A 26,476-nucleotide genomic window follows, 5' to 3' on the forward strand; every position below is an offset into this window, starting at 1 on the left:
TGAATGGGGTCACTCTGCAAATGTATGCTATGCATGCAGTTGTGACATGGTAGTGTGGGTTTTATGGGGTAGTAAAGAGGCGGCATATTGTCACATGCCTCCGAAAAGAGGTCCACTGCAGATTGGTTTTCAGGGGGCAGCAAGGGCTGCTGCATGTGTAAGGCGTACTACCTGATCCCCTGCTTGTGGGCTCCTCTGCACTACATGACTTGCAGCTGTTTTTCCCCTATGCTCCAGCGGTCAGGTGCCATCTGAAATCATTAAGACTGATGCAGGGCCCATAGCCCTGCATTGGGCATGAAAACTCCAGTCCACTGCTGGAATGTAGGGGGAACACTGTCTGCTGAGGAAGCAGAGGTTTAGCTAAGTAACAGCTTATTCCAGTCTCCTGAATGTAAGTGAGCATTTAAGCTTTGCAGTGCGGGGGAAGAGGATTTTTACTTTTTTCTGGAGTTGGGCTTTAAGCCAGACTTTATGCGTTTCGAGCTTGGTAGGCGATGAGCAGGATCCGAGCCTTATCAAGGTTAATGCTTTTTATATTCATGCTTTAATTTTGAATCCTCCAGCAGCGGCACAGCCTGTTATTGCAGCGACCGTGCGCTAATCCTTTAAGAGAAGCCGATTGTCTGTTTCTTGAACAGCAGAGGTAGAGCGGAGTGTTCCTTGTGTTACTATGGTGACCTGATGGAGGAACTCGATGTTTTCTCTCCGGTACCCATCCAGAAAAAGGTGGCTGCAGAATTACTTCTATTGTTGTGCAAATTTTAGTTTGTGTTCGGCGGTGAGCCACATACAGCCCGCCAGCTCGCCTTATCTGCAGAAACATTAGGCAGCGCCAGGAGAAATGAGCTTTCATTCGGCTGCAAAGGATGAAACATTCACAACATGAAATTGTCATCTTCTCGCCTGCAGCGTTCCGATTGTAAGCCAGAAACGTTTTCCTATCAGTATAAAACGGATGCGGGGGTGGGGGGGACCACCCTGACCCAAGAGTGTATTAACTGGGGGCATGACTCCTGAAGCTGACAGAGTAGATGTCATAATGGAAATTATTACTACAGTGTTCTCAAAAATATACAAAGGTAAAATGAGATTTAAAATACTAACAAAAAAATGGAATATAGCAAAAATATAACTTAAAGGGGATCTTCACTGCATTTGAGCACCACAAACACTATTTAATATGTGTTTTAATATTCCAACAAACTCCCCCATCTAGCCATGTCTCCATCCTTTTATTTTGGTGAGAAATTTCTTTGAAAAACACCCCCCCAACCATTTATGCCCGTGGCCATCTTGAGTAAGGGCAAGTGATACATGTAGATATACTTCCTGCCCTTAGCTCAATTGTATATGCAGGAGAGAGTGCTTATCTGAGAAATCCACCTCCTGAAGACTCCCGGGATATATGACCTCATTTGCCTAGGCAGGAAACCAGGAAGTAACTGTAGAATTATAAAAATAAAAGTTTAAAACAAGTAATTATGATATGCTTTCCTATCTATGTACTAATTCTAGCAGCCTGAGGATTAAAAATAATCATTTGATTGGGAGAGTGAAGTTCTACGTTAACTACTTGAGTACCAGCCTGTAATACCTCTTTATTACCAAGATGTTTTTTTTGTTTTCAGTGCTGTGATTGTTTGACCGACAATTACTCTGGAATGCAGAACTGTACCCAAATTAATTTTATTTAAAATTTTTGAGATCGTTTTTTGTTTTAGTGTTTTTTAATAACCACTGCATTAAAAAAAAAAAAAAATACTATATAAAAGAAAAAGAGCAAACATTTTGGAAAATAAAAAGTTTCCCTTATTTTTTGTTACAATAAAAATACTAAGACAGTACGAAAACCCTCGCAAATTGCCTTTTTTGGAAAGTAGACATCCCAAGGGGATCTCATTTTTTTGCTACAATTTTTGGGGTCAAAACGAGTTTAAACGGGGTGCACTAAATACAGCACATACAGGTCATAATGTGCGAATGTGGAGGATAAGGAAAATAAAGGGTCAAAGTAATTGTAAAGACTCAAGGTTTTTTTACATTTACCAACATTCCCGTTCGAGAGAAGCCGATCGTTCGAATGAGTCTCGAGCAGGAACGTCCATGGATGAATTGTAATTTTGTAGGGCTGCAACTAACGATTATTTTCATAATCGATTAGTTGGCCGATTATTGTGTCGATTAATCGGTTAATAACCTTAAAAAAAAAAAAGTGTGGTGTATAATTTAGTTTTTATGTAAAGTTTAAAAAAAAGGCAATTTATTCTCAAATATCTCTGTGCAGTGGTAAATATAAATAACCAACTATATGGTTAGGGAGCAAAATATCAAATCCACTCTGAGAATAACAGACAGAAGAGATATACTGTATATATTAGAGGAGATATACTGTATATACTATCAGAGAAGAGATATACTGTATATACTATCAGAGAAGAGAGATACTGTATATACTATCAGAGAAGAGATATACTGTATATGCTATTAGAGAAGAGATATACTGTATATGCTATTAGAGAAGAGATATACTGTATATGCTATTAGAGGGTGAATCTGGTAAATATCAGACTAGAAGATCTAATTTTTTTATTAAAAAACAAACCATGTCTTCCTTCAAAAAAAAATGTCATTTTAAGAATGTTCGTTCGATTTTCTAATCATTAGTAGTGTCAGTGGAAGGAATTGTGCCCCATTGTTTGGTGTCAGTGGAAGGAATTGTGCCCCATTGTTTGGTGTCAGTGGAAGGAATTGTGCCCCATTGTTGGTGTCAGTGGAAGGAATTGTGCCCCATTGTTGGTGTCAGTGGAAGGAATTGTGCCCAGTGTATGTGTTTTTCGTTCAGAAATGTCATTCCTTTTAAAAACAGAATGTTAAAAACAAGTTAAAATTTCAAACAACATTCTTTCATTCAGTGAATGTACAAAGATTTTTCGTCTGAATATTCTTGTCTGAAAATTGATCGGTGTGGCCAGCATAAGGCTCAGTACACACCTATGCAGTTTGCTTTTTTACGTTTAGTAACATAATGGGGTTAAAAAAACAAAAATTAGCCCTTTAAAGTACAAAAAAAGCAGATAATCACTACTGTAAGGGGTTCATTTTTTTTTTTACTGTAGAACTGTAAAAGTAATATTTACAGTAGTGATTATTTGCTCTTTTTGTACTATAAAGGGCTCATTTTTAGTTTTTTAACCCCATTATGTTACTTGCCGAATAATCGATTATGAAAATAGTAATCGATTAATTTCATAATTGATTAGTTGTCGATTAATCGGATTAGTTGTTTCAGCCCTATAATTTTGGCCTGCCCTTGCTGAGCTGAACAATTCTAGATCCATCTATGGCGAGCTACAAAGGGGACCTTCTTCAGATCCACTTTAATGCCTTGGACTCCCTCCCCCTCCTCATTGTGAATCCCTGTTAGATTTATGTTACAGTGTGTGTGTATACTTTTTTTATTTTTTTTTGTTCGGCTCCGCCATTCTTGCCTGGCAGAAAACATTTCCCTGCTCCTCCAGCTGGCTGTGATATCCCATTTACACATCCCAGCAAACTGCAGGAGGATGGACTATACAGCTGACAGTGGGCGGAGCCAGCACATGTCTTCAGGAGCCACCTGTCAGAACCTGGAAGAGGAAGGAGCTTTCTGATGAGAACCAAGATGGCAGCGTTGGACCCAGACTGTGATCCCTGAGCAGCAGATTGCAAAGAGACAATACTGGATTGGCTTGGGAGGTCAGTATAGGAATCAAGAACAACCCAGAAAAACAGGTGGGGGTGGGGGGGGGGGGGGGATTAAAAGGGTTGTAAACTTTCGTGTTTTTCACCTTTAATACATCCTATACATTAAGGTGAAAAACTTCTGTCACTGAGCAGCCTCCCAGTCCCCCCGTTTTACTCACCCGAGCCCGTTCATTCCCACGGCAGAGACTCGCTCTACCTCTTTCCCCTGGGTTCTCGGCTCTTGATTGGATAGATTGATAGCAGTGCAGCCATTGGATCCCGCTGCTGTCATTCAAATCCTATAGTGCAGGGGCGGGGCTGAGTCTGGCATTCTGTGTCTATGGACACAAATGCTGGACTCAGGAGCGCACCCACATGGTAACCCCCAGGGAGAGTGCTTCTCTTAGGGGGATTACCTATGCGGGGAGGAGACGCAAACGCTGTTGGGGGACCCCAGAAGAGGATGATCGGGGCCACACTGTGCAAAACTAACTGCACAATGGAGGTAAGTATGATATATTTGTTATTTAACCCCTTCCCGCTGACCGTACGCAGATATGCATACTCGGCTTTCCGGGGTTATACCGGGATGATGCCCGCAGCTGCAGGCATCATCCCGGTACTGTTGTTTACAGCGGGCGATCGGCTACCCGAGTATAACAACTGATGCGGCTAAAAGCCGCTCGGTTGTTATACCGGAGGAGCGGGAGGGGACATCCCCCCCCCCTCCCGCCGCTGTTAGCGGGCCTCCCATGCGATCATGAGGCCCGGTGTCTGATCCTGTGCCTTCGGCGGCTGGGGGCGGGCTGGAACGAAGCTGTGGGTGGCTTCGTTCCAGCCTTCTCGTTGTAAACGCGGAAGCGACGTCATGACGTCACTTCCCATTTACTCGGCTGCCAATGGCGCCGAATTTAAAAAAGTACACAGTATTCAGAATCGCCGTTTTCGGCGATCTGAATACTTTGAAGTGTAAAGGAGGGATGGGTCTTTAAGACCCCCCATCCCTCCATAAAGAGTACCTGTCACCACCTATTACTGTCACAAGGGATGTTTACATTCCTTGTGACAGCAATAAAAGTAAAAAAAAAAAAAATGTTTTTTTAAAACACAATTTATAAAGTAAAAAAATAAAATAAATAAAAAAAAAAAATTTTTTTTAAGTGCCCCTGTCCCCGCGAGCTCGCGCAGCGAAGAAAACGCATATGGAAGTCACGCCCGCATATGTAAACAGTGTTCAAATCACACATGTGAGGTATCGCCGCGATCGTCAGAGCGAGAGCAATAATTCTAACCCTAGACCTCCTCTGTAACTCAAACCTGGTAACCGTAAAAAAAATTTAAAGCGTCGCCTATGGAAATTCATAGGTACCATAGTTTGTCGCCATTCCACGAGTGCGTGCAATTATAAAGGGTGACATGTTTGGTATCTATTTACTCGGCGTAACATCATCTTTCACATTATACAAAAAAATTGGGGTAACTTTACTGTTTGGATTTTTTTAAATTCATGAAAGTGTCCCTTTTCCAAAAATTTGCGTTTAAAACACCGCTGCACAAATACCGTGTGATAAAAAATATTGCAACAATCGCCATTTTATTCTCTAGATTCTCTGCTAAAAAAATATATATAATGTTTGGGAACTCTAAGTAATTTTCTAGCAAAAAATATGGATTTTAACTTGTAAACACCAAATTTCAAAAATAGGCTTAGTCATGAAAGGGTTAAAAAAAGAAGAAAAACACACAAGGGTTTACAACCCCTTTAAGAATAAAATAAACAGATTGACTATGCACAGTGGCTTAGTGGTTAGCATTTCTGCCTTGCAGCACTGGGATCATCAGTTTGAATCACAACCACAGGACTACCTGCATGGAGCCTGTATGTGCTTGTGTGGTTTTCCTCTGGTTACTCCGGTATCCTTCCACACCCCAAAGACATGCTGGTAGGTTAGTTGGCTTCTGTCTGAATTGACCCTAGTATGTGTATACTGAATATGTATGAGAGATGGAGACCTTAGATTGTAAGCTCCTTGAGGGCAGGGAGTGACGTGAATGTACTCTATGTTAAGCCCTGCATGAATTGTCAGTGCTATATAAATACCTGTAATAAAATAAAATTGCTATGCTATCCAAAGGTAAAGGTTTTGCATTAAATGCTCTTAAATTTTCTTCTCTGCATATTCCCTGTACATATGCTGTGTTCTCACATTATTTATTCATGCTGCTGACATAACTTTTTTTTTTTTTGTTAAAAGGGCTTTTACAAAGGTGGCAAATTTGTCTTCAGTTTTAAGGTGAGTTCTTTCACATAATTACAGAAATACTATTCCGAGGTATCAGAATAATGTTCACCTAGTTTTAGTCTTGGCACACAACAGTGGGAATGGTTCTCTTTGTACTGCACCACATTGCCCTGAAAGTGGTCTGCAAAGCATCACCCCCATCAGGTGCTGCAGACCCACTGGTACCAGTACAACACTGCCCTGAAGCAGGTACTGGTTATGATTCTGCGCATTTTGTTATAATTAACCCATAAGACTGCGTTCCCACTAGTGCAATTCCAAAGTTGCACAATTTCGAAATGGCTTTCGTGCAACTTTACACGCTGGCAGGAAAGTCGCAACATAGTGCAGGTACTTTTTCCAAGTCCCTGCTTCTTTACATTGCATAGATTGGAATTGGTACCATTGAGATCGATGAACTGCGACTTGTCCAAAGTCACATATCAAGTCAGTGGGAACTGAGTCTTAAAGTGGAAGCTCCGCTTATCAGGTACCTGTCCTCACTTACGAGAGATCTTGCCGCGGCAACATCACTCGGAAGTTTGCCCCTCCTCCTTTCCCCGCCGCCGGGCCATTCTAAAAGCACAGTGTGCTTTGCGCATGCACAGTTCTTTTACTACGAATGGTGGAAAATCAGTTAAATCCATAGCCTGTGCCGTTCAAATGTTAGTCATTGATTTAAAATAGAAATGCCTTATTTGGCCACTAGATGGAACCAAGTTTCACAGGAATTTCCTATAATACGTGAAGCGATCTAGTGGCCAGATGCAATATTTTCTGTTTTAGAATCAACAATTTACATTCAAACAGCATATTTACATTTGTTTTTTGACACTATTGCACAGTACGAATGCACGTGAACTTGGGCAAATGGCTATCCAAAAATCTTATAAATCCACTCCTAAGTGTTTGGATAGTATTTGTTGTCCAATGATACATTTTTGTCTCTCATTGCCTATTACTTTATAAGTGAGTGAGCAAAATACAGGTTTGGCTTTCATACAGTCACACTTTTTTGTCTCTCCTCTGCAGGTGGGACAGGGCTACCCTCACGATCCACCAAAAGTGAAGTGTGAGACAATGGTATATCATCCAAATATAGATCTAGAGGGTAACGTCTGCCTAAATATTCTAAGGTAAGTGGATGAACCTCAACAGCATTCAGGCTAAATCTGAAACCAGGCTTCATAAAGACGCATATACATCTGAGGATAAAAATGTAAATTGTTGTGGTTTACCAGTCCTTACATATGGTGGCCTGCATTTGTTTTCTTTTTTTTTTTTTTTAGGACTTTTTTTTCCCTTTATGTTCACCTAGAAATCCTACCAGCAACATACTGTCTGTCCTAGGGTGACAATGCTCACTCAGTAATGTTTATGAGCAGTGTTGTCACCTTAGGACAGGACTACAGAATGTCCCCCTCTCCTCTTTTCCACAACATGGGGGAGGTGTTCTGTAGACTACAGAGAGCTTGGAATGTTGCTAATTGATAAATAAGAGGCAGAGAGCACGGGAAGTTATTCATTCAGTGGATTTCTTGTAGGATTTATCTTCTATGGATCAAAGTATCAAACCAATATAACGGAATGATTTCAATTGTATATTTAACCATTTAACCACTTGCTGTATGTGTGTGTGTATGTATATATATATATATATATATATATATATATATATATATATATATATAATATACAGATTTTGTAAGTTTTCCCACTTACAAAGAAATGAAGGGTCTTTTATCACAGGTGTATTTTAAATGATAGAGACAATAATCCAGAAAAAAAAAAAACATAAAACAAATGCTTTAAATTGATTTGCAGTTCAGTAGGTAAAATAGGTATTTGATCCCCAATCAAAACATGCCTTAGTACTAGGTGGAGAAACCCTTGTAGGTAAGCACAGAGGTAAGACGTTTCTTGTAGTTGGTGACCAGGTTTGCAAACATCTCAGGAGGGATTTTGGTCCACTCTTCTTTACAGATCTTCTCTAAATCCTTAAAGGAGAAATCCAGCCTGAGCTTTTTAGACTGGGCTTCTCCTATGGGTCACAGGAGTGCAATTCGTTTTGCACTCCTGTGACTTGTTTTCATTAGAGAGTGGTCTGAAGTCCGCTCTCCGCTGACGTCACTGCCATCGGTCGAAGCACTGAGTCATCCCGACTTCCAAGTCTGGATCTGCCAGCTGCCTTGATTGATGGCAGTCTCAGCGAGTCACTAAGACGGCCGCTCCCCGCCCCTTCACAGCTCAGCGCTCCAATGAGCGTGGAGAAGCAGAGGGGAGAGACGCTGACTGACGGTCAGCAGCTCTCCTCTCGGGGATCTGTGAAAACTGAGCGATCGGCGGTGTTCAGTGGCTCTAGTTTTCAGTGCAGAGACGGCAGGGGACAGTTGCAGTATCGGTATGATGCTGCATCCACCTAGGTAAGTATGAATAGGAAATAAAACATAAAAATAACATCTCTTTTAAGGTTTCTTGACTGTCTCTTGGCAACTCGAAGTTTCAGCTCCCTCCATAAATTTTCTATAGGATTAAGGCCTGAAGACTGGCTAGGTCACTCCATGACCTTAATGTGCTTCATCCTTTGTTGCCTTGGCGTTATGTTTTGGGTCGTTGTCATGCTGGAAGACCCATCCATAATCCATCTTCAGTGTTCTGGGTGAGGGAAAAGGGTTTTCATCCAAGATTTTACAATACATGGCCCAGTCCATTGGTCCCTCAATGCAGCAAAGTCAGCCTGTACTTTTAGCACAGAAACAGCCTCAAAGCATCATGTTTCCACCTCTGTGCTTGTCTCTATGGATGTTATTCTTAGGGTCATAGTCAGCATTTTTCTTCCTCCAAATACAGCGAGTCCCCCTCCTCAAGAAGGCACATGTACAGTCATGCCAATGAACATCGAAATGATTCAGAGAAGGATTGGGAGAAGGTGCTGTGCTCAGATGAGACCAAAGTTTAGTTATTTGGCATTAACTCGACTCAACGTGTTTGGAGGAAGAAAAATGCTGACTATGACCCTAAGAATACCATCCCTAGAGACAAGCACAGAGGTGGAAACATTATGCTTTGGGGCTGTTTCTCTGCTAAAAGTACAGGCCGACTTTGCTGCACTGAGGGGCCAATGGACAGGGCCGTGTATTGTAAAATCTTGGATGAGAACCTTCTCTCCTCAGCCAGAACACTGAATATGAATCATGGATGGGTCTTCCAGCATAACAATGACCCAAAACAAACAGCCAAGGAGAGAAAGGAGTGGCTCCAGAAGAAGTACGTTAAGGTCATGGAGTGGCCTAGCCGGTCTCCAGACCTTGACCCTATAGAAAATTTATGGAGGGAGCTGAAACTTTGAGTTGCCACGAAACCTTAACCACTTGCCGCCTGCCATATAGCAGAGTGACGGCGGCAAAGTGGTTTCAATACTGGGTGTCAGGAGCGCACATCGCGGCGATCGTTGTTGCGGGGTGTCAGTCCGACACCCCGCAACACCTATTTAGGTAAAGAGTCTCTGACGGAGACTCTTTACCACGTGATCAGCCGTGTCCAATCACGATGTAAATAGGAAGAGCTGGTGATCGGCTTTTCCTCACTCGCGTCTGACAGATGCAAGTAGAAGAGAGCCAATCGGCTGCGCTCCTGACGGGGGGGGTCTGTGCTGATTGTTTATCAGCACAGCCCCCCCTCGGATCCCACCCAGGACCACCAGGGAAGCCATCCACACTGGACCACCAGGTATGCCCCCTAGACTTCCAGGGAAATACTAATCTGTGCCCAGGCAGCTGCCAATTAATGCCCAGGCAGCTGCCAATCAATGCCAACTCACAATGCCTACCACTGCCCGTGCCACCAGGGATGCCTATCAGTGTCGCGTATCAGTGCCCATCAGTGCCACCCATAAGAACCCATCTTTGCAGCCTACCAGTGCCGCCTATCAGTGCCACCCATAAGAACCCATCTTTGCAGCCTTTCAGTGTCGCCTATCAGTGCCCACCAGTGCCACCCATGAGTGCCCATCAGTGCCGCCTATCAATGCATATCAGTGCCGCCTACCAGTGCCCATCGCCAGTGCCCGCTCATTAGTGCCACCTCATCGGTGCCGCCTTAGTGCCCATCAGTGAAAGAGAAAACTTACTTATTTTTACAAAATTTATTAACAGAGACAAAAGCAAAACTTTTATTTTTTTCCAAATTTTCTGTCTTTTTTTATTTGTTTAGCAAAAAATAAAAACCCAAGAGGTAATCGAATACCACCAAAAGAAAGCTCTATTTGTGGGAACAAAATGATAAAAATTTAGTTTGGGTACAGTGTAGCATGACCGCGCAATTGTCATTCAAACTGCGACAGCGCTGAAAGCTGAAAATTGGTCTGGGCAGGAAAGTGTATAAGTGCCCGGTATTGAAGTGGTTAAGGATTTAGAGAGGACCTGTAAAGAAGAGTGGACCAAAATCCTTCCTGAGATGTGTGCAAACCTGGTCACCAACTACAAGAAACGTCTTACCTCTGTACTTGGCAACAAGGATTTCTCCACCAAGTACTAAGTCATGTTTTGCTTGGGTATCAAATGCCTATTTTACCTACTGAACTGCAACTCAGTTTATAACATTTGTATTATGTGTTATTTCAGGATTTTTGGCTGATATTCTGTCTCTATCATAAAAAAACACCTATGATAAAAATGATAGACCCCTCATTTCTTTGTAAGTGGGCAAACTTACAAAATCTGCAGGGGATCAAATAATTATTTTCCCCACTGTGTGTATATGTGTGTGTGTGATATAGAATATATATATTCTCATAATCCGGGGACTTCTTCAAGTGAATAAAGCAAGCTCTACAGCAATGAGACTTGGTATTGTTTTTTTCAGCATCTGGGTGACTGTAAAGCCACCCACACACTTTTAAAGGGTAAGTTCACCTTTTTTACACTTTTTCGAAATTCCAGCTCCCCTATGTACCAATATAGCATTCATGTACTTTTTTTGCAAAAATATCAAAGCTTTCCATTAAATCTACATTTTGCTAACTTTTCTTGTCTAAATCCACGTTTCCATTAGTAATGTCTTCTTCCTGATCAGACTTTAGGTTATGACCCAGGAAGGAGTTGACCAGCTGACTTCATTAGCACACACCCTGCATCATCCACCCTCCCATTCCCAGGTGCACGTTTTTTTAAATGAAATGCAATCAGTAATCAAACTTCTCACTAAATACACAATCAGATTGCATAGTGTATGGTAGAGCTGCACGATTCTGGCTAAAATGAGAATCACAATTTTTTCGCTTAGAAAATCACGATTCTCACAGCGTAATATCTTTCACATTAAAACAAAAAAAAAAAAAAAAAATTGGGCTAACTTTACTGTTTCTTTTTTATTCATTGAAGTGTATTTTTTCCTAAAAAATTGCGTTTGAAAGACCGCTGGGCAAATACAGTGTGACATAAAATATTGCAGCAATTGACATTTTATTCCCTAGGGTCTCTGCTAAAATATATATGTTTGGGGTTCCAAGTAATTTTCTAGCAAAAAATATTAAGAAACAAGTGTCAGAAAAAGATTTAGACTTTAAGGGGTTAAGCTTCCTGCATTTACGCATTGTTTAAAAACTTGTCAGACTGCCCGATTTTCTTCTTTACACACAGAAGTTTCCCTTTGATCTAAGAAGGAAGTTAGTTACAATCTTTCATTTTAAAAACTTGGCAGACTGCCCCGATGTTTTCTTTTGACAGCTGAGTGAGCAGTGAGCAATTGCCCCAAAGAAGCTTCAGAACTTTTTTTTAGAGTGGAGCTTGGTGCGTTTTTTACTGTGATTTTTGGTGCAGCGCATTTCTGAAATGCACAGATGTGAATGGAGCCTCATTGTTCTTGTGTTATCGCACCAATTTCACTTTCAGGACCCATTCACATCTAGCAATGTGGGAGCGCACATTTTGTGTCTCGTTTTTCCTGTGACACGCATAGGTCAGCCTGTTGATTTCAATTGGCTGCACTACATGTGGTTAATGGGACATTTTGGCGTTTTATGGGTTGTGTGTTTTTTACTGTGCGTTTTGCAGCATTTGCCCCTCATTTTTTCACATGGCAAAATGTGTGTTTGCTTCTGTGTTTGGTGTGCCGTTACCCATTAATGGCACTGAAAGGGCAACTAGTAATTTTAGGTGTATAAACATGGCCATACACTAGAGCTGCACAATTAATCGTTAAAAAATCGTGATCTCGATTCAAACCCTCTGACGATCCCTATTGCAGAGTTTGCCGATTCTTTCATATAACAAGTGGAGAGACTTATCTGCTCACTCAGCTGTCAAAAGAAAACATCGGGGCAGTCTGCCAAGTTTTTAAAATGAAAGATTGTAACTAACTTCCTTCTTAGATCAAAGGGAAACTTCTGTGTGTAAAGAAGAAAATCGGGCAGTCTGACAAGTTTTTAAACAATGCGTAAATGCAGGAAGCTTAACCCCTTAAAGTCTAAATCTTTTTCTGACACCTGTTTCTTAATATTTTTTGCTAGAAAATTACTTGGAACCCCAAACATATATATTTTAGCAGAGACCCTAGGGAATAAAATGTCAATTGCTGCAATATTTTATGTCACACTGTTTTTCAAACGCAATTTTTTAGGAAAAAATACACTTCAATGAATAAAAAAGAAACAGTAAAGTTAGCCCAATTTTTTTTTTTTGTTTTAATGTGAAAGATATTACGCTGCGAGAATCGTGATTTTCTAAGCGAAAAAATTGTGATTCTCATTTTAGCCAGAATCGTGCAGCTCTACCATACACTATGCAATCTGATTGTGTATTTAGTGAGAAGTTTGATTACTGATTGCATTTCATTTAAAAAAACGTGCACCTGGGAATGGGAGGGTGGATGATGCAGGGTGTGTGCTAATGAGGTCAGCTGGTCAACTCCTTCCTGTGTCATAACCTAAAGTCTGATCAGGAAGAAGACATTACTAATGGAAACGTCTGGAAACGTGGATTTGGACATGAAAAGTAAGTGACTGTAGATTTAATGAAAAGCTTTGATATTTTTTTTCAAAAAAAGTGCATGAATGCTATATTGGTGCATAGGGGAGCTGGAATAAAAAAAAAAAAGTGTACAAAAGGTGAACTTGCCTTTTTAATAATGCATTAAAGGGCCACCACCTGCAGTGGTTCCTGGGCTCTCTTGTTTCCCAGAGGAGCCTGGGACTGCAGTATCTATACTCAGGATGGAGAGCTGGAGGAGATGGTGGAACATCAATGAATGAACCTGGAAGCAACAAGGATTTTGTCCTTTTTCCGGTTTTAGTTCATTTATTCCTTGGCTGCTGTGCTCGGGTAAACAGCTAGTCATGATCTGTACTTGATTAGCTGCTGTGGAGGGCAGGGGAGACATATCTCCTATGTTTAAAAAAAATGATGCAAAAATAAAGTAAAAGCAACCTGCACACAACATATGGCGTGCGTGTGAATGTGGACAGCTATTGCCCCACATGTTTGAATCAGAAAAGGGCTGGCGACTCGGATGCTCTTGAATAAAAGTCCTTTATTTGGTTACATGGATACACGGGTACAGGCTACTCTGACGCGTTTCGGCTAAGAAGCCTTCATCAAAGCATACATGTTTGATTTAAAAACTGATATTTATAACAGAGTAAGCACTCCAAATAGGGTGGGTGCATCCTAATCAGAGCAATCAAAACAATTAAAAACACATGGAGAAAAGAAAGAGAAGCACAGCAGGTATATGAGAAACATATCATGAACAAATAAAGCATATTCAAAATGGTGCAATAAATGTATCAAACAATGCGACTATGTTGAAAAATGCGATTATGTTAAAAAAAAAAAAAGTTTATATCCATCCTATCGTTCAAACCATACGGTTTTCTAGTATTGAGGGTATGTATCTACCATACTTCACGCTTGAGCAAAATATGTGTCACCTCCTCTTGGGGTTTTTTTAACCTGTTCAGCACCAAAAAAGGATAAAGAGTCAAGATTACCATGATGGAATTCCCGGAAATGTTTTGACACATTTGAGATATTTTTAGCATTCGTAGTGTCAGTCACATGTGCCGAGATTCTAACTCTCAACGGGCGTATAGTGCACCCAACGTATTGTAGACTGCAGGCACTACACTGAGTAACATACCACCGATATAGAGTTGCAGTTTATATATTGTTTGATGGCATAAGTTTTCTTTCTACCAAGAAACGATAGGATAGATATAAATCTTTTTTTAACATAATCGCATTTTTCAACATAGTCGCATTGTTTGATACATTTATCGCACCATTTTAAATATATGCTTTATTTGTTCATGATATGTTTCTCATATGCCTGCTGTGCTTCTCTTTCTTTTCTCCATGTGTTTTTAATTGTTTTGATTGCTCTGATTAGGATGCACCCGCCCTATTTGGAGTGGTTACTCTGTTATAAATATCAGTTTTTAAATCAAACATGTATGCTTTGATGAAGGCTTCTTAGCCGAAACGCGTCAGCATAGCCTGTACCCCTGTATCCATGTAACCCAATAAAGGACTTTTATTCAAGAGCATCCGAGTTGCCAGCCCTTTTCTGATTCAAGTATTGCATTTTGGGGCCTCAACGTCCTGGCTAGAGCACCGGATCACAGTTCATAGAACATCATACTGGCAGTGGAGCTGGGGTATCATTTTGCTTCCATTGCCCCACATGTGAGGTATCGCCACAAACAATGGAGTGAGGGCGGCACAGTGGTGTAGTGGGTAGCACTTTCACCTAGCAGCAAAATGGGTCGCTGGTTTGAATCCCGACCATGACACCATCTGCCTGGAGTTTGCATGTTCTCCCTGTGCCTGTGTGGGTTTCCTCCCACACTCCAAAGACATACAGGTAGGTTAATTGGCTTCTGTCTAAATTGGCCCTAGTATATCAATGTGAGTTAGGAACCTTAGATTGTAAGCTCCTTGAGGGTAGGGACTCATGTGAATGTACAATATATATGTAAAGCGCTGCGTAAATTGATGGTGCTATACAAGTACCTGAAATAAATAAAAATAAAGTAACTCTAGGGTCAGTGTTTTTTTTTTGGAAAAAAAAAAAATGTTCACAGTAGAGGAATAAATGCATGTACATACCAAAGAGTTCAATATTGGGGCCAGTTTTATTGTTAATTATAAATTGATAACCTTTTAAAGGGTCGCCTAAGGACAATTTTGGGTATCAGTTTTTTTTGCCTTTTTGTGGCTGGGCAGTTTTGTTGATTGATATGTTTGGTATCTGTTTACCTGACACAACCTCCTCTTTTATATTTTTCCACAAAATGGGTGTTCTATTGTATTTGGGTGCACTAAAACACATTTCAGTCTATATTTTTTTTTTCTGAAAAAGATGCTTTTAGAAATTCTACAAAGTCCTCTTCCCAATTCCAACCTCATTTTTACTACCACACCACCACAGGAACGAGCAGGGCCCTCCTAGGACTTATACTGTATATGGAATAGATCCTCCTGCGGACAGGTGGAGGCAGAGAGCGTGTTTTCCTATTATTGAGGTGCCTGTGGTCATTAGTTCTCCGAATGATGTGCCCATCTAGTTGCTGGGATTGTCCAGACTGAGTACTTTGTGTGTAATTCTCATAATTTTATATTTACAGGGAGGACTGGAAGCCTGTACTCACGATAAATTCAATAATATATGGCCTGCAGTATCTCTTCTTGGTGAGTATTGAGCGATGTACAGCAATGGTTGAATAGCATGCAGGAAATTTCCACATTTATTAACCTATTCCCAGCCCCTCTCTTTAGCTGGATCTTAACGCAGGGATGTGTGACAGATTGTGTTTGACTGTCAGCAGTGTTATCCTGATCAATATCCATGCCACCAGGTGCCGATCATAAAGAGAGACCGGGAGGTGTCTGTGACATCGCAGTCGCTGTGCTGGGGGGGTGGCACAGTCAGCACGCTCTCATGTGCGGCATGGTCAGCAAGAGGTTACAATAGGCTCTTTTGGGGACTCTACCAATGATGAGGCAGAGTCCCCAGAGAGCCAAGGCACTGGTGCACATCACTGGATCAAGAGGAGGCTCGGGTAAGTATTTTGGGGGTTCTTTTTTTCTGGTCAGCTCCAGGCCCATGTTGATTGCAGTAGTAATTTGTTTGCTGCATCCCCCCCTGCCGAACCTACCCCTCCATGTTAAGCCTCTCATGGAGTTGGAAGACCCTGAATGCTGAAGGGGAAGCAACATCCTTACAAAGTAAGAAGCACAGGAAACATCCAATACAAATATAGCGGCAAAGCGGCCCGTTTTTCAGCATAATCGCATTACCCTGATGTGTGACATGGGGAGCTGATTACATTTTTTTTTTTTTTTACATCACAGAAACCTGACATTTTAACAGGGGTGTGTAGACTTTTTATATCCACTGTACATTGGTCACCCAGAGGGAAATGTTTTTTATTATTTTTTTTTTTCTCAACAAAAGTGGATTTACTCTATAAGGCTCAATTCCCACCAATGCGTTTTTTTTCATACTTTTTGCAGAAACGCAGGACATTGTTTTTAACACGGATTCCTATGAAAACACGTTCACATCAATGCATTTTTGGAAAGGGTCAGGGACTTTTTTTTTTTTTTTTGAGACTTCAATGGAGAAGCTGCCGACAAGCATGTAGCGCGTTTTTGAATCTGCCCAACAAAAAATTTGCTTTAAAAAAAAAAAAAAAAAAATCATAAACGCAAATTGCAGTAAAATCACGGTAAAAAATGGAAAACGCACAGCAAACTGCATAGGTGTGAATGGGGTGGTATTAACCACTTCGGCCCCAGAAGGTTTTACCCCCTTAATAACCAGGGCATTTCTTATCATACGGCATTGGGTTATTTTAACTGACAATTGCGTGGCCGTGCGACGCTGAGCCTGTACCCAAACAAAATTGATGTCGTTTTTTTCCCTCACAAATATAGAGCTTTTTTTTTTTTTTTTTTTTTTTTTTTTTTTATCACATCTGCAGTTTACATTTTTTGCGCTATAAATAAAAAAAGACAATTTTGGGGATAAAATATATATATTTTTTTACTTTCTGCTAGAATACATATCCAATAAAGATATGTAAAAAAAAAAAAAAAAATCTAATTTCTTCATCAATTTAGGCCAATATGTATTCTACTACATATTTTTGGTAAAAAAAAAATCCCAATTAGCGTAATATTGATTGATTTGTGCAAAAGTTATCACGTATACAAACTATGGGATATTTTTAGGGCATTTTTATTTTTACTAGTAATGGTGATCAGCGATTTTTAGCGGGACTGCGACATTGTGGCGGACAAATCGGACACTAAGTGACACTTTTTGGGGACCAGTGACGCCAATACAGTGATCAGTGCTAAAAAATGCACTGTTGCTGTATAAATGACACTGGCAGGGAAGGGGCGATCAAAGGGTTAAGTGTGTTCCTAGGGAATGCTTTATAACTGTGGAGGGGGATAGACTGAAGGAAGGGAGACCTCTTTGTTCCTGATTAGCAGGAATCACGGATCTCTCTTTTCCTCTGTGACAGTACAATGGTCTGCATTGTTTACAGACCGCCGTTTTGCCTCTCCTACGAACGATCACAGGTGGCCGGCGGACCCGCTGATTGGCTCCTGCTGTGTCCAATTACAGCGGGGGCAGGTCTCCAGCAGCACTCTACCCAGACCCAGGTAGAGGAAACGTCGTACAGGTACATTGTTTCACGCAGCCAGGCTGCCCTGCGGCAGTATATGTATGGTAGCCGGTTAAAGGTTCAGCTTTTAAAAAAAAAAAAAAAAAAAAACAACAAACATATCATACTTGCCAAACTCATTGCTTTGAGCAGCCCCAATCCTCCTCTTTTTGGGTCCCCCCGCTGGCGCTCCTGGCTCCCCCTTGACCAGTCTCCCCAATAGCAAGCTGCTTGCAATGGTGGCACTGGTGCGTGCTTGATCCCTGGTCTCTGAGTTCATAAGAGACACAGAGCTACGGCTCGCCCCCGACCCTGCTTTCTCCTTATTGGCTCACTGGCTGCAATTGACAACAGTGGGAGCCAGTGGATCCCGCTGCTGTCTCAGCCAATGAGGTGAGGGAGTCCCAGGACAGCTGAGGCTTATGTGCACATTGCTGGTTCGAGAGGGGCTCAGGTGAGTTTTAGAAGGGGTGTGGGAGGAGCTGCACACAGAAGGTTTTTTTTACCTTAAAATGATTGTAAGGCTTTGTTTTTTTAAAATTTAATTTAAATAACAAACATGTCATACTTCCCTCCACTGTGCAGTTAGTTTTGCACAGCGTGGCCCCGATCCTCGAATTCTGGGGTCCCCCGACGGCGCTGGTAGCTCCTCCCCCACATCAGATAACCCCCTTGGAGAAGCTCTCTCCCGAGGGGGGGGTTACCTTGCGGGAGCGCTCCTGAGTCCAGCATTTGGCGTCCATAGACGCCTAATGTAGGACTCAGCCCCGCCCCCCGGTGCCCACGTCATTGGATTTGATTGACAGCAGCGGGAGCCAATGCCTGCGCTGCTATCAATCTATCCAATCAAGAGCCGAGACAACAGGGAGAGGGGAAGAGCGCATCTCCGGCGTGGGGGCTGGGGGTCGGTCAGTGACAGAAGTTTTCACCTTAATGCATACGATACATTAAGGTGAAAAAACGCAAGGTTTACCCCTTTAATGTCTACAGTACATAAAGGTGAAAAACCTCCAGCCTTTACATTCGCTTTAAAGCTGCCATTTAATCTGCTAACATTTTGCCTTCCTGATGCCCTCTCCACCCCCCCACAACCCATCAACATTATTATTTTTAACATAAAGCTTTGATATGCAATGCAGGCGGATTGTGTAGTTTTGCATAGATAGGGAATGGTTAGAATTTACTATTGGGGTTTTTTTTTTTTTTTTTTTTTTTTTTTTTTTTGTGTTCTGTTTTGCTTTTTTTGTCTGTATCCCATTAGGGCATTATACCAACATTCTGTTTTGTCTTTGGGACAGGAAGTAAGAGAACTACTTTAAAAATAGACAGTTGTCACCACAATTGTCTCCTATTTTTCATGCACTCCCAGTAGTTACAGTAGCTTGGAATGTGTGTAAAAATTACAGGTCACAGCAACCCGGCTACTTCCATAGATCCCTGTGTGCTTCACCCCCCCCCCCCCCCCTCACACAACACCCTTGACATGTTTTCCAGGCTCTGCTATCCCACCTGTGGGTCTAGGACCGGCATGCTGGATGTTGTCTAGGAATAGGGAAGACAGTGTGAATGTCCATTTGCTGATCTCCAGTTATAAAGAACCCGGAAGCAACGTGTGTTACTTCTCTTCTGGTTTTGGCTGAAGAAGCTCCATTATCTTTAGTGGAACACAGGAGTGACCTCAGAGGTCTAATTGTGCCCTGGTGGTAAAAAGAACCTGTGATGGCAATATATTTAGGAAAAAAAGAAAAAAATTGGCTACACTTGAGCACCTAAAAAATCATTTTAAGCCCCCCCCCCCTACATGCACTTAAATGCATGCTTCAGGGGAGTCCATATATTACCCACGTTCCATATTGCCACACTTGCCACAGTGAGTAGTTTCAGGAAAAAAATGAAAATGTGAACGAACACTGTACATTGTAGGGGTTTTTTATTTTTTGTGTTTGTTTTTTTTAACCTGCAAATATATTTATGTATTATATTTTTGTAAGTGTCGCCTATGGACAGTATTGTGTACAGAAGTTTGACATGTTGGGTAACTGATGCTAAAATCATCATTTATATTTTACCAAACTCCAATCATGTTATGTTTCCTGGGTGTCTGCTTTCAGAAAATACACTTACCGGCCACTTAGGTACACCTTGCTAGTACCGGGTTGGACCCACTTTTGCCTTCAGAACTGCCTTAGTTCTTTGCGGCATAGATTCAGTAAGGTGTTGGAAACATTCCTCAGAGATTTTGGTCCATAATGAAATTATGGCATCACGTCACATCACCACATCCCAAAGGTGCTCTATTGGATGAGATCTGGTGACTGTGGAGGCCATTGGAGTACAGGGACCTCATTGTCATGTTCAAGAAACCAGTGGTGAGATGATTGGAGTTTTGTGACATGGAGCATTATCCTGCTGGAAGGAGCCATCAGAAGATGTGTACACTGTAGTCATAAAGGGAGTGACATGATCAGCAGCAATACTCAGGTAGGCCGTGGCATTTAACCGGTTCCCGACCGGCTCGCGTACATATACTGCGGCACAAGGGCACCGCTGCGTGAAACCCCGTGTATATATACGGGGTTCCTTTAAGAGCCGCCACAGGGCACGCCCGCTGCGCGTGGCCGGCGATCACATGCACCAGCATGGCGATTTGTGTGTGTAAACACACAAATTCCTGTGCTGTCAGAGGAGAGGAGACGTGTCGTTTGTTCCTAGTAAGAAGGAACAGCGAAATGTCTCCTCTACTGCTCAGTCCTATCCCCATACATTTATAACACACTGAGGGAACACATGTTTAACCCCTTGAGCGCCCCCTAGTGTTAACCCCTACCCTACCAGTGTCATTTACACAGTATTCGGTGCATTTTTATAGCACTGATCGCTGTATAAATGTCAATGGTCCCAAAAATGTGTCAAGTGTCCGATCTGTCTGCCGCAATACCACTAAAAATCACAGATCACCACCATTACTAGTAGAAAAAAATAAATAATAAAAATGGCATAAATCTTTCCTATAGTTTTGTAGATACTATAACTTTTGCGCAAACCAATCAATATACGCTTTATTGCAATTTTTTTTTTTAAGAACATATATTGGCCTAAACTGATGAAGAAATTTTGTTTTTTAACCACTTGCTGCCCACCCGCCATCATATGACGGCGGGACGGTGCAGCTGTTGTTCTGGGCCGCCGTCATATGACGGATCGCTCGGGTGCACGTGCCCGGCGGCCGCGATGTCCGCCAGCACCCGCGATTGCCCGGTAACCGAGCAGGATCATGGATCTGTGTGTGTAAACACACAGATCCACGTTCTGTCAGATGGGAGGAGACCGATGGTGTGTTCCTTGTACAGAGGAACACCGATCGGTCTCCTCCCCTTGTGAATCCCCTCCCCCCACAGTTAGAATCACTCCCTAGCAACACATTAACCCCTACACGCCCCCTCCTGGTTAACCCCTTCATTGCCAGTCACATTTATACAGTAATCCATGCATTTTTTATAGCACGGATCGCTGTATAAATGTGAATGGTGTCAGAATTGTCCGATATGTGTCCGCCGCAATATCGCAGTCACGATAAAAATCGCAGATCGCCTCCATTACTAGTAAAAAAAAAAAAAAATAATAAAAATGCTATAAATCTATCCCCTTATTTTGTAGACGCTATAACTTTTGCGCAAACCAATAAATATACGCTTATTGCGATATTTTTTACCAAAAATATGTAGAAGAATACGTATCGGCCTAAACTGAGGAAAAAATTTGTTTAAAAAAAAAAAAATAAATTTTGGATACTTATTATAGCAAAAAGTAAAAAATGTTGTGTTTTTTCAAACTTGTCACTCTTGTTTTGTTTATAGCACAAGCAATAAAAAACGCAGAGGTGATCAAATACCACCAAAAGAAAGCTCTATTAGTGGGGGAAAAAGGATAAAAATTTCATTTGGATACAGTGTAGTATGACCGCGCAATTGTTATTCAAAGTGTGACAGCGTTGAAAGCTGAAAATTGGCCTGGGCAGGAAGGGGGTGAAAATGCCCTGTATGGAAGTAGTTAAAAACATTTTGGGGGATATTTATTATAGTAGAAAGTAAAAAATAGCTGTGTTTTTTTTTAAATTCTCACTCTTTTTTTGTTTATAGCACAAAAAATAACCGCAGAGGTGATCAAATACCAACAAAAGAAAGCTCTATTTGTGGGGAAAAAAGGACACAAATTGTGTTTGGGTACAGCATTGCATGACCGCGTAATTACCAGTTAAAGCGACGCAGTGCCGAATTGTAAAAAGTGCTCTGATCAGGAAGGGGATAAAACCTTCCAGGGCTAAAGTGGTTTAACGATGCTCAATTGGTACTAAGGGGCCCAAAGTGTGCCAAGAAAATATCCCCCACGCCATTACACCACCACCAGCCTGAACCATTGATACAAGGTAGGATGGATCCATGATTTCATGTTGTTTACGCCAAATTCTGACCCTACCATCTGAATGTCACAGATGAAATCGAGACTCCTCGGACCAGGCAACATTTTTCCAATCTTCTATTGTCCAATGTTGGTGAGCCTGTGCCAATTGTTGCCTCAGTTTCCTGTTCTTAGCTGACAGGAGAGGCACCTGGTGTGGTCTTCAGCTGCTGTAGCCCATCTGCTTCAAGGTTCGATGTGTTGTGCGTTCAAAACTGGTATCCTGCATACCTTGTCATCCCGAACCAGTCTGCCCATTCTCCTCTGACTTCTAAGATCAACATGGCATTTTCCTCCACACAACTGCCACTCACTGGATATTTTCTCTTTTTTGGACCATTCTCTGTAAATCCTAGAGATGGTTTTTTGTGAAAATCCCAATAGATCAGCAGTTTTTGAAATGCTCAGACCAGCCCGTCTGGCACCAACAATCATGCCACATTCAAAGTCATTTAAATCCCCTTACTTTCCCATGCTGATGCTCGGTTTGAACTTCAGCAAGTCGTCTTCACCGCGTCTGGATGCCTAAATGCATTGAGTTGCTGCCATGTGGGCTGATTAGCATTTTCTGTTACCAAGAAATGAAACACGTGTACTTAATAAAGTGGCCGGTAAGTGTACATTTGGAGGGTTTTGATTAACCACTTCAGCCCCGAATGATTTGGCTGCTGAATGCCCGGGCCATTTTTTTTTATTCCACACTGCGTCACATTAACAATTGCGCGGTCGTGTGACGCTGTACCCAAACAAAATTGACGTCTTTTTTTTTTTTCCCACAAATAGAGCTTTCTTTTGGTGGTATTTGATCACCTCTGTGTTTTTTATTTTTTGCACTATAAACAAAAAAAGAGCGACCATTTTGAAAAAAACACAATATTTTATACTTTTTGCTATAATAAACATCCCCATTTTTTTTTTTTTTATAAAAAGCTAATTTTTCTCAGTTTAGGCCGATATGTATTCTACATATTTTTGGTAAAAAAAAATCGCAATAAGCGTATATTGGTTTGCGCAAAAGTATCTACAAAACAGAGGATAGATATATAGCATTTTTATTATTTTTTTTTTTTACTAGTAATGGCGGCGATCTGCAATTTTTACCGGGACTGCTACATTATGGCGGACACTTTTGACACATTTTTGGGACCGTTGGCATTTATACAGCGATCAGTGCTATAAAAATGCACTGATTACTGTAAAAAATGTCACTGATAGGGAAGGGGTTAACACTAGGGTGGCGACCAAGGGGTTAACTGTGTTCCCTGTGTGTGTTTCTAACTGTAGAGGAATGACATAGAGGAAGTGACGGATCGTGGTTCCTAGCTATTAGGAACACATGATCTGTCACTCCTCACAGAAGAGAGATTTGTGTGTTAACACACACACGTACCTGTTCTGCCTATCGTGCCCGCGATCGCTCGTAGCCGGCGGTCATTGCGACCATTGGCCACGAGCATCGGCACCCCCGCAGTGCAGCGGGCGTGTGCGCGCGCCTGCTATCCTGATTGCCGGCGTACAGCTACGATGGCTCGCGGGATCATGCTGACCTGCCGCAGTATAATGACGGCAGCTGGTCGGCAAGCGGTTCATCTTCAGGCCTAAAATGTGGTTTAAAACGTGTGCGGACAACGCATAAAATTCTGAGGCAGCGAAAGTAGGACCAAAGTCTGAGATGAATCTGCATTTTACACTGATGTCTATTTCCTGATTACTGTAATGTCTGTTTTTTTTTTTGTTTGTTTTTTAATCAGGAGCCAAACCCTGAAGACCCATTAAACAAAGAAGCCGCTGAAGTTCTTCAAAACAACAGACGCCTGTTCGAACAGAATGTCCAGCGGTCCATGCGGGGGGGCTACATAGGATCCACCTACTTTGAGCGCTGCCTGAAATAAAACTCTGCAGCTTCCGAGTGCAAAACCCACCACCCATCTGACCTACTTCTCTCCTCTTCCTGTCCTAACCCCCCCACCCCCTCTTATTCCCGTCGCTCATCCATACAGCGCCTCCCCCTTTCTTACAGCCACGCCCACCAAGTCCGGGCGGAGCTCCCGATGTGGATAGACCTATGCAAGGTCCCATGTCCTGCTGCTATCCCTTTGTATTGGGAGGGAGCACTGCGTGCACATATTACAGTACTCAACAGCGCCACCACCTGGCTCTCAATACCTCACGTCCTTCTCCCCCCCTCCCTCGCAGAGCTTCTATTTATTGATGGGTTCATAATTTATCCATGACCTTTTCCCAAGATTTTCTTTAGCCATCATAGAAATTTCTGAACGTCAGTGACTGAATTAGTTTATAAAGTTTTTTTTTTTTGTTTTTTTATTTCTTTTCATAATTACTTTAGCCCATGTGAAGTCATTTCAGAATTTCGGTGGCCTTAAAAAGTTTTTGTTTAATATTTTCTGTTTTGATCAGCATTTTCCACCCATTGTCTCTTCTCGTAATTTTATTAAAAGACAGAAAATAATCCATCGGCTGGCAGGCTTTTCTTTTGAGTTAATTAAACCCCCCCCCCAGCTTCTGTTGCCGATCCTTCCAGCTAGCAAACATGATTAGGATCCTTCCCAGCCTCCCTCTTGTCATCTGCTGACCCACGAAGTCAGACAAACGGGCTGTGGGTACCCATTGCATTGAAAAGGCTGTGGCTGTTGTACCCAGTTTGACCAGCAGGTGGCACTGCAGGTGAAATTTACTATAATGGCAGCGAGTCTGATTATGAAATCTTGGGAGTATTGTGGAAAGAAGGAACTTTCCATGGTACTCTGCAAGCAACACAGCTCAATTAATTTAAGGTGGAATTCCTTTTAAGATGGAAATAGTGATACATTTTTAGGGATTTCCAACCTACTGGAGATGCATAACTGCAGATAGAACCCAATGCTGCTTATTTCTAAAGCCTTTTTTTTTTTTTATAGAGGGGGTCTGGTGGCATGCTGTTTCACCATCATCGTTACTACCGGGACAGAAAGTAGCAAAGTCCTTAAGACAGTTGGCCTTCTGTTCCCGCACTTCTGTATCTATCATTGTTTCACGTAACGGCCTCCTTTCCTTTCTTCTTGGGGTCAAGGGATCTGTAAGTACGCATATTTATTAACAAGCAGCTTTGCTGTGGTTTACCCCACGGGCTGAAGGCTGTCCGCGCTGGACGTCAGTGGATGGTCCCTGCGGGTGGGTGGGCACTGTACTCTTCAGGGTTACACGGCGAAATCTACAACTTTAAGGAAGTTCTGGAACCAAGCTGCTCTCTTTTGCGACAGCCATGCCTATGCGCCCTTTTATGCTTAAGGGCGGAGGCGACCCTTTCAGTTTTAGAGCCTCATTCACAAAGCTTGGTGACATCTTTTTTTTTTTTTTTTTTTTCCTTTTTTTTTTTTTTGTTTTGTTTTGTTTTTTTTTATTATTAAAGAAGAATGACAGTTTACTGTGCAGTAAAAGGGTGCCGCAGTCTTGTGAATGAGACCCTTTAGAGTCCACTTCTTGACGTGTATGGTTTTAAATAATAAAACAAAAAGACAAAAAATAAATAAAAGGTAATAAACCAGATCGATATTGGCCTCTGGTGTTTAATGTGGTGGTTGCTGGGATTGTGTTTTGGAATTAAAGAGGAACGCTACACAGTTGTAAAAGAGAAAAAACACCCATTGATCTACGTATCTATTGATGAATAACATAAATGTAATTTTCAAGGCTAACACATGAAAAGGATCCTTCTCCTTCCAAAGAAAAAAAAAAGTTATTTTTAAATAGTCGCATGACTGAAAAAAACTAAAAAGATCCTTAGAGCTGAAGTTCTGTTTACATTTTGCTTCTCTTGGTTCCTCCCTCATCAACATGCTAATGACATTGTTACCCCTTCACGCCTAGGGGTAAAAAAGTTCATGTCTAAGCACAATTTTGTAACTTTGATATATGTTAGTAAAAACGTACATAAACTATATTGTCAAAAGTATTGGGACGCCTCCCTTTACACGCACATGAACTTTAATGGCGTCTTAGTCTGTAAGGTTCAATATTGAGTTGGTCCACCCTTTGCATCTATAACGGCTTCAACTCTTCTGGGAAGGCTGTCCACAAGGTTTAGGAGTGTGTCTATGGGAATGTTTGACCATTCTTCCAGAAGCACGTGTGTGAGGTCAGGCCCTGATGTTGGACGAGAAGGTCTAGCTCGCAGTCTCCGCTCTAATTCATCTCAAAGGTGTTCTATCAGGTTGAGGTCAGGACTCTGTGCAGGCTAGTCAAGTTCCTCCACCCCTAACTCTCTCATCCATGTCTTTATGGACCTTGCTTTGTGCACTGGTCCAAATCATTTGGTGGAGGGGGGATTATGTTGTAG

At 41.8% G+C, this 26,476-nt stretch overlaps 1 protein-coding gene across 1 annotated transcript in view; it reads left to right on the plus strand.

Annotated features, from left to right (window-relative positions):
* UBE2M (ubiquitin conjugating enzyme E2 M) overlaps positions 1–24,610 on the plus strand; it is a 36,510-nt gene extending 11,900 nt beyond the window's left edge. Inside the window, exons 3-6 of the mRNA XM_073603195.1 lie at positions 5,982–6,020; positions 7,041–7,144; positions 15,631–15,694; positions 23,892–24,610. Coding sequence (XP_073459296.1) covers positions 5,982–6,020; positions 7,041–7,144; positions 15,631–15,694; positions 23,892–24,032 — 348 coding nt within the window. The 3' untranslated portion in view covers positions 24,033–24,610. The remainder of the gene's footprint in view (positions 1–5,981; positions 6,021–7,040; positions 7,145–15,630; positions 15,695–23,891) is intronic.
* The last annotated feature ends 1,866 nt before the right edge of the window (positions 24,611–26,476 follow it).

The sequence above is a fragment of the Aquarana catesbeiana genome, linkage group LG10, assembly GCF_042186555.1.
Source record: "Aquarana catesbeiana isolate 2022-GZ linkage group LG10, ASM4218655v1, whole genome shotgun sequence".
Classification (NCBI taxonomy): Eukaryota; Metazoa; Chordata; class Amphibia; order Anura; family Ranidae; genus Aquarana; species Aquarana catesbeiana.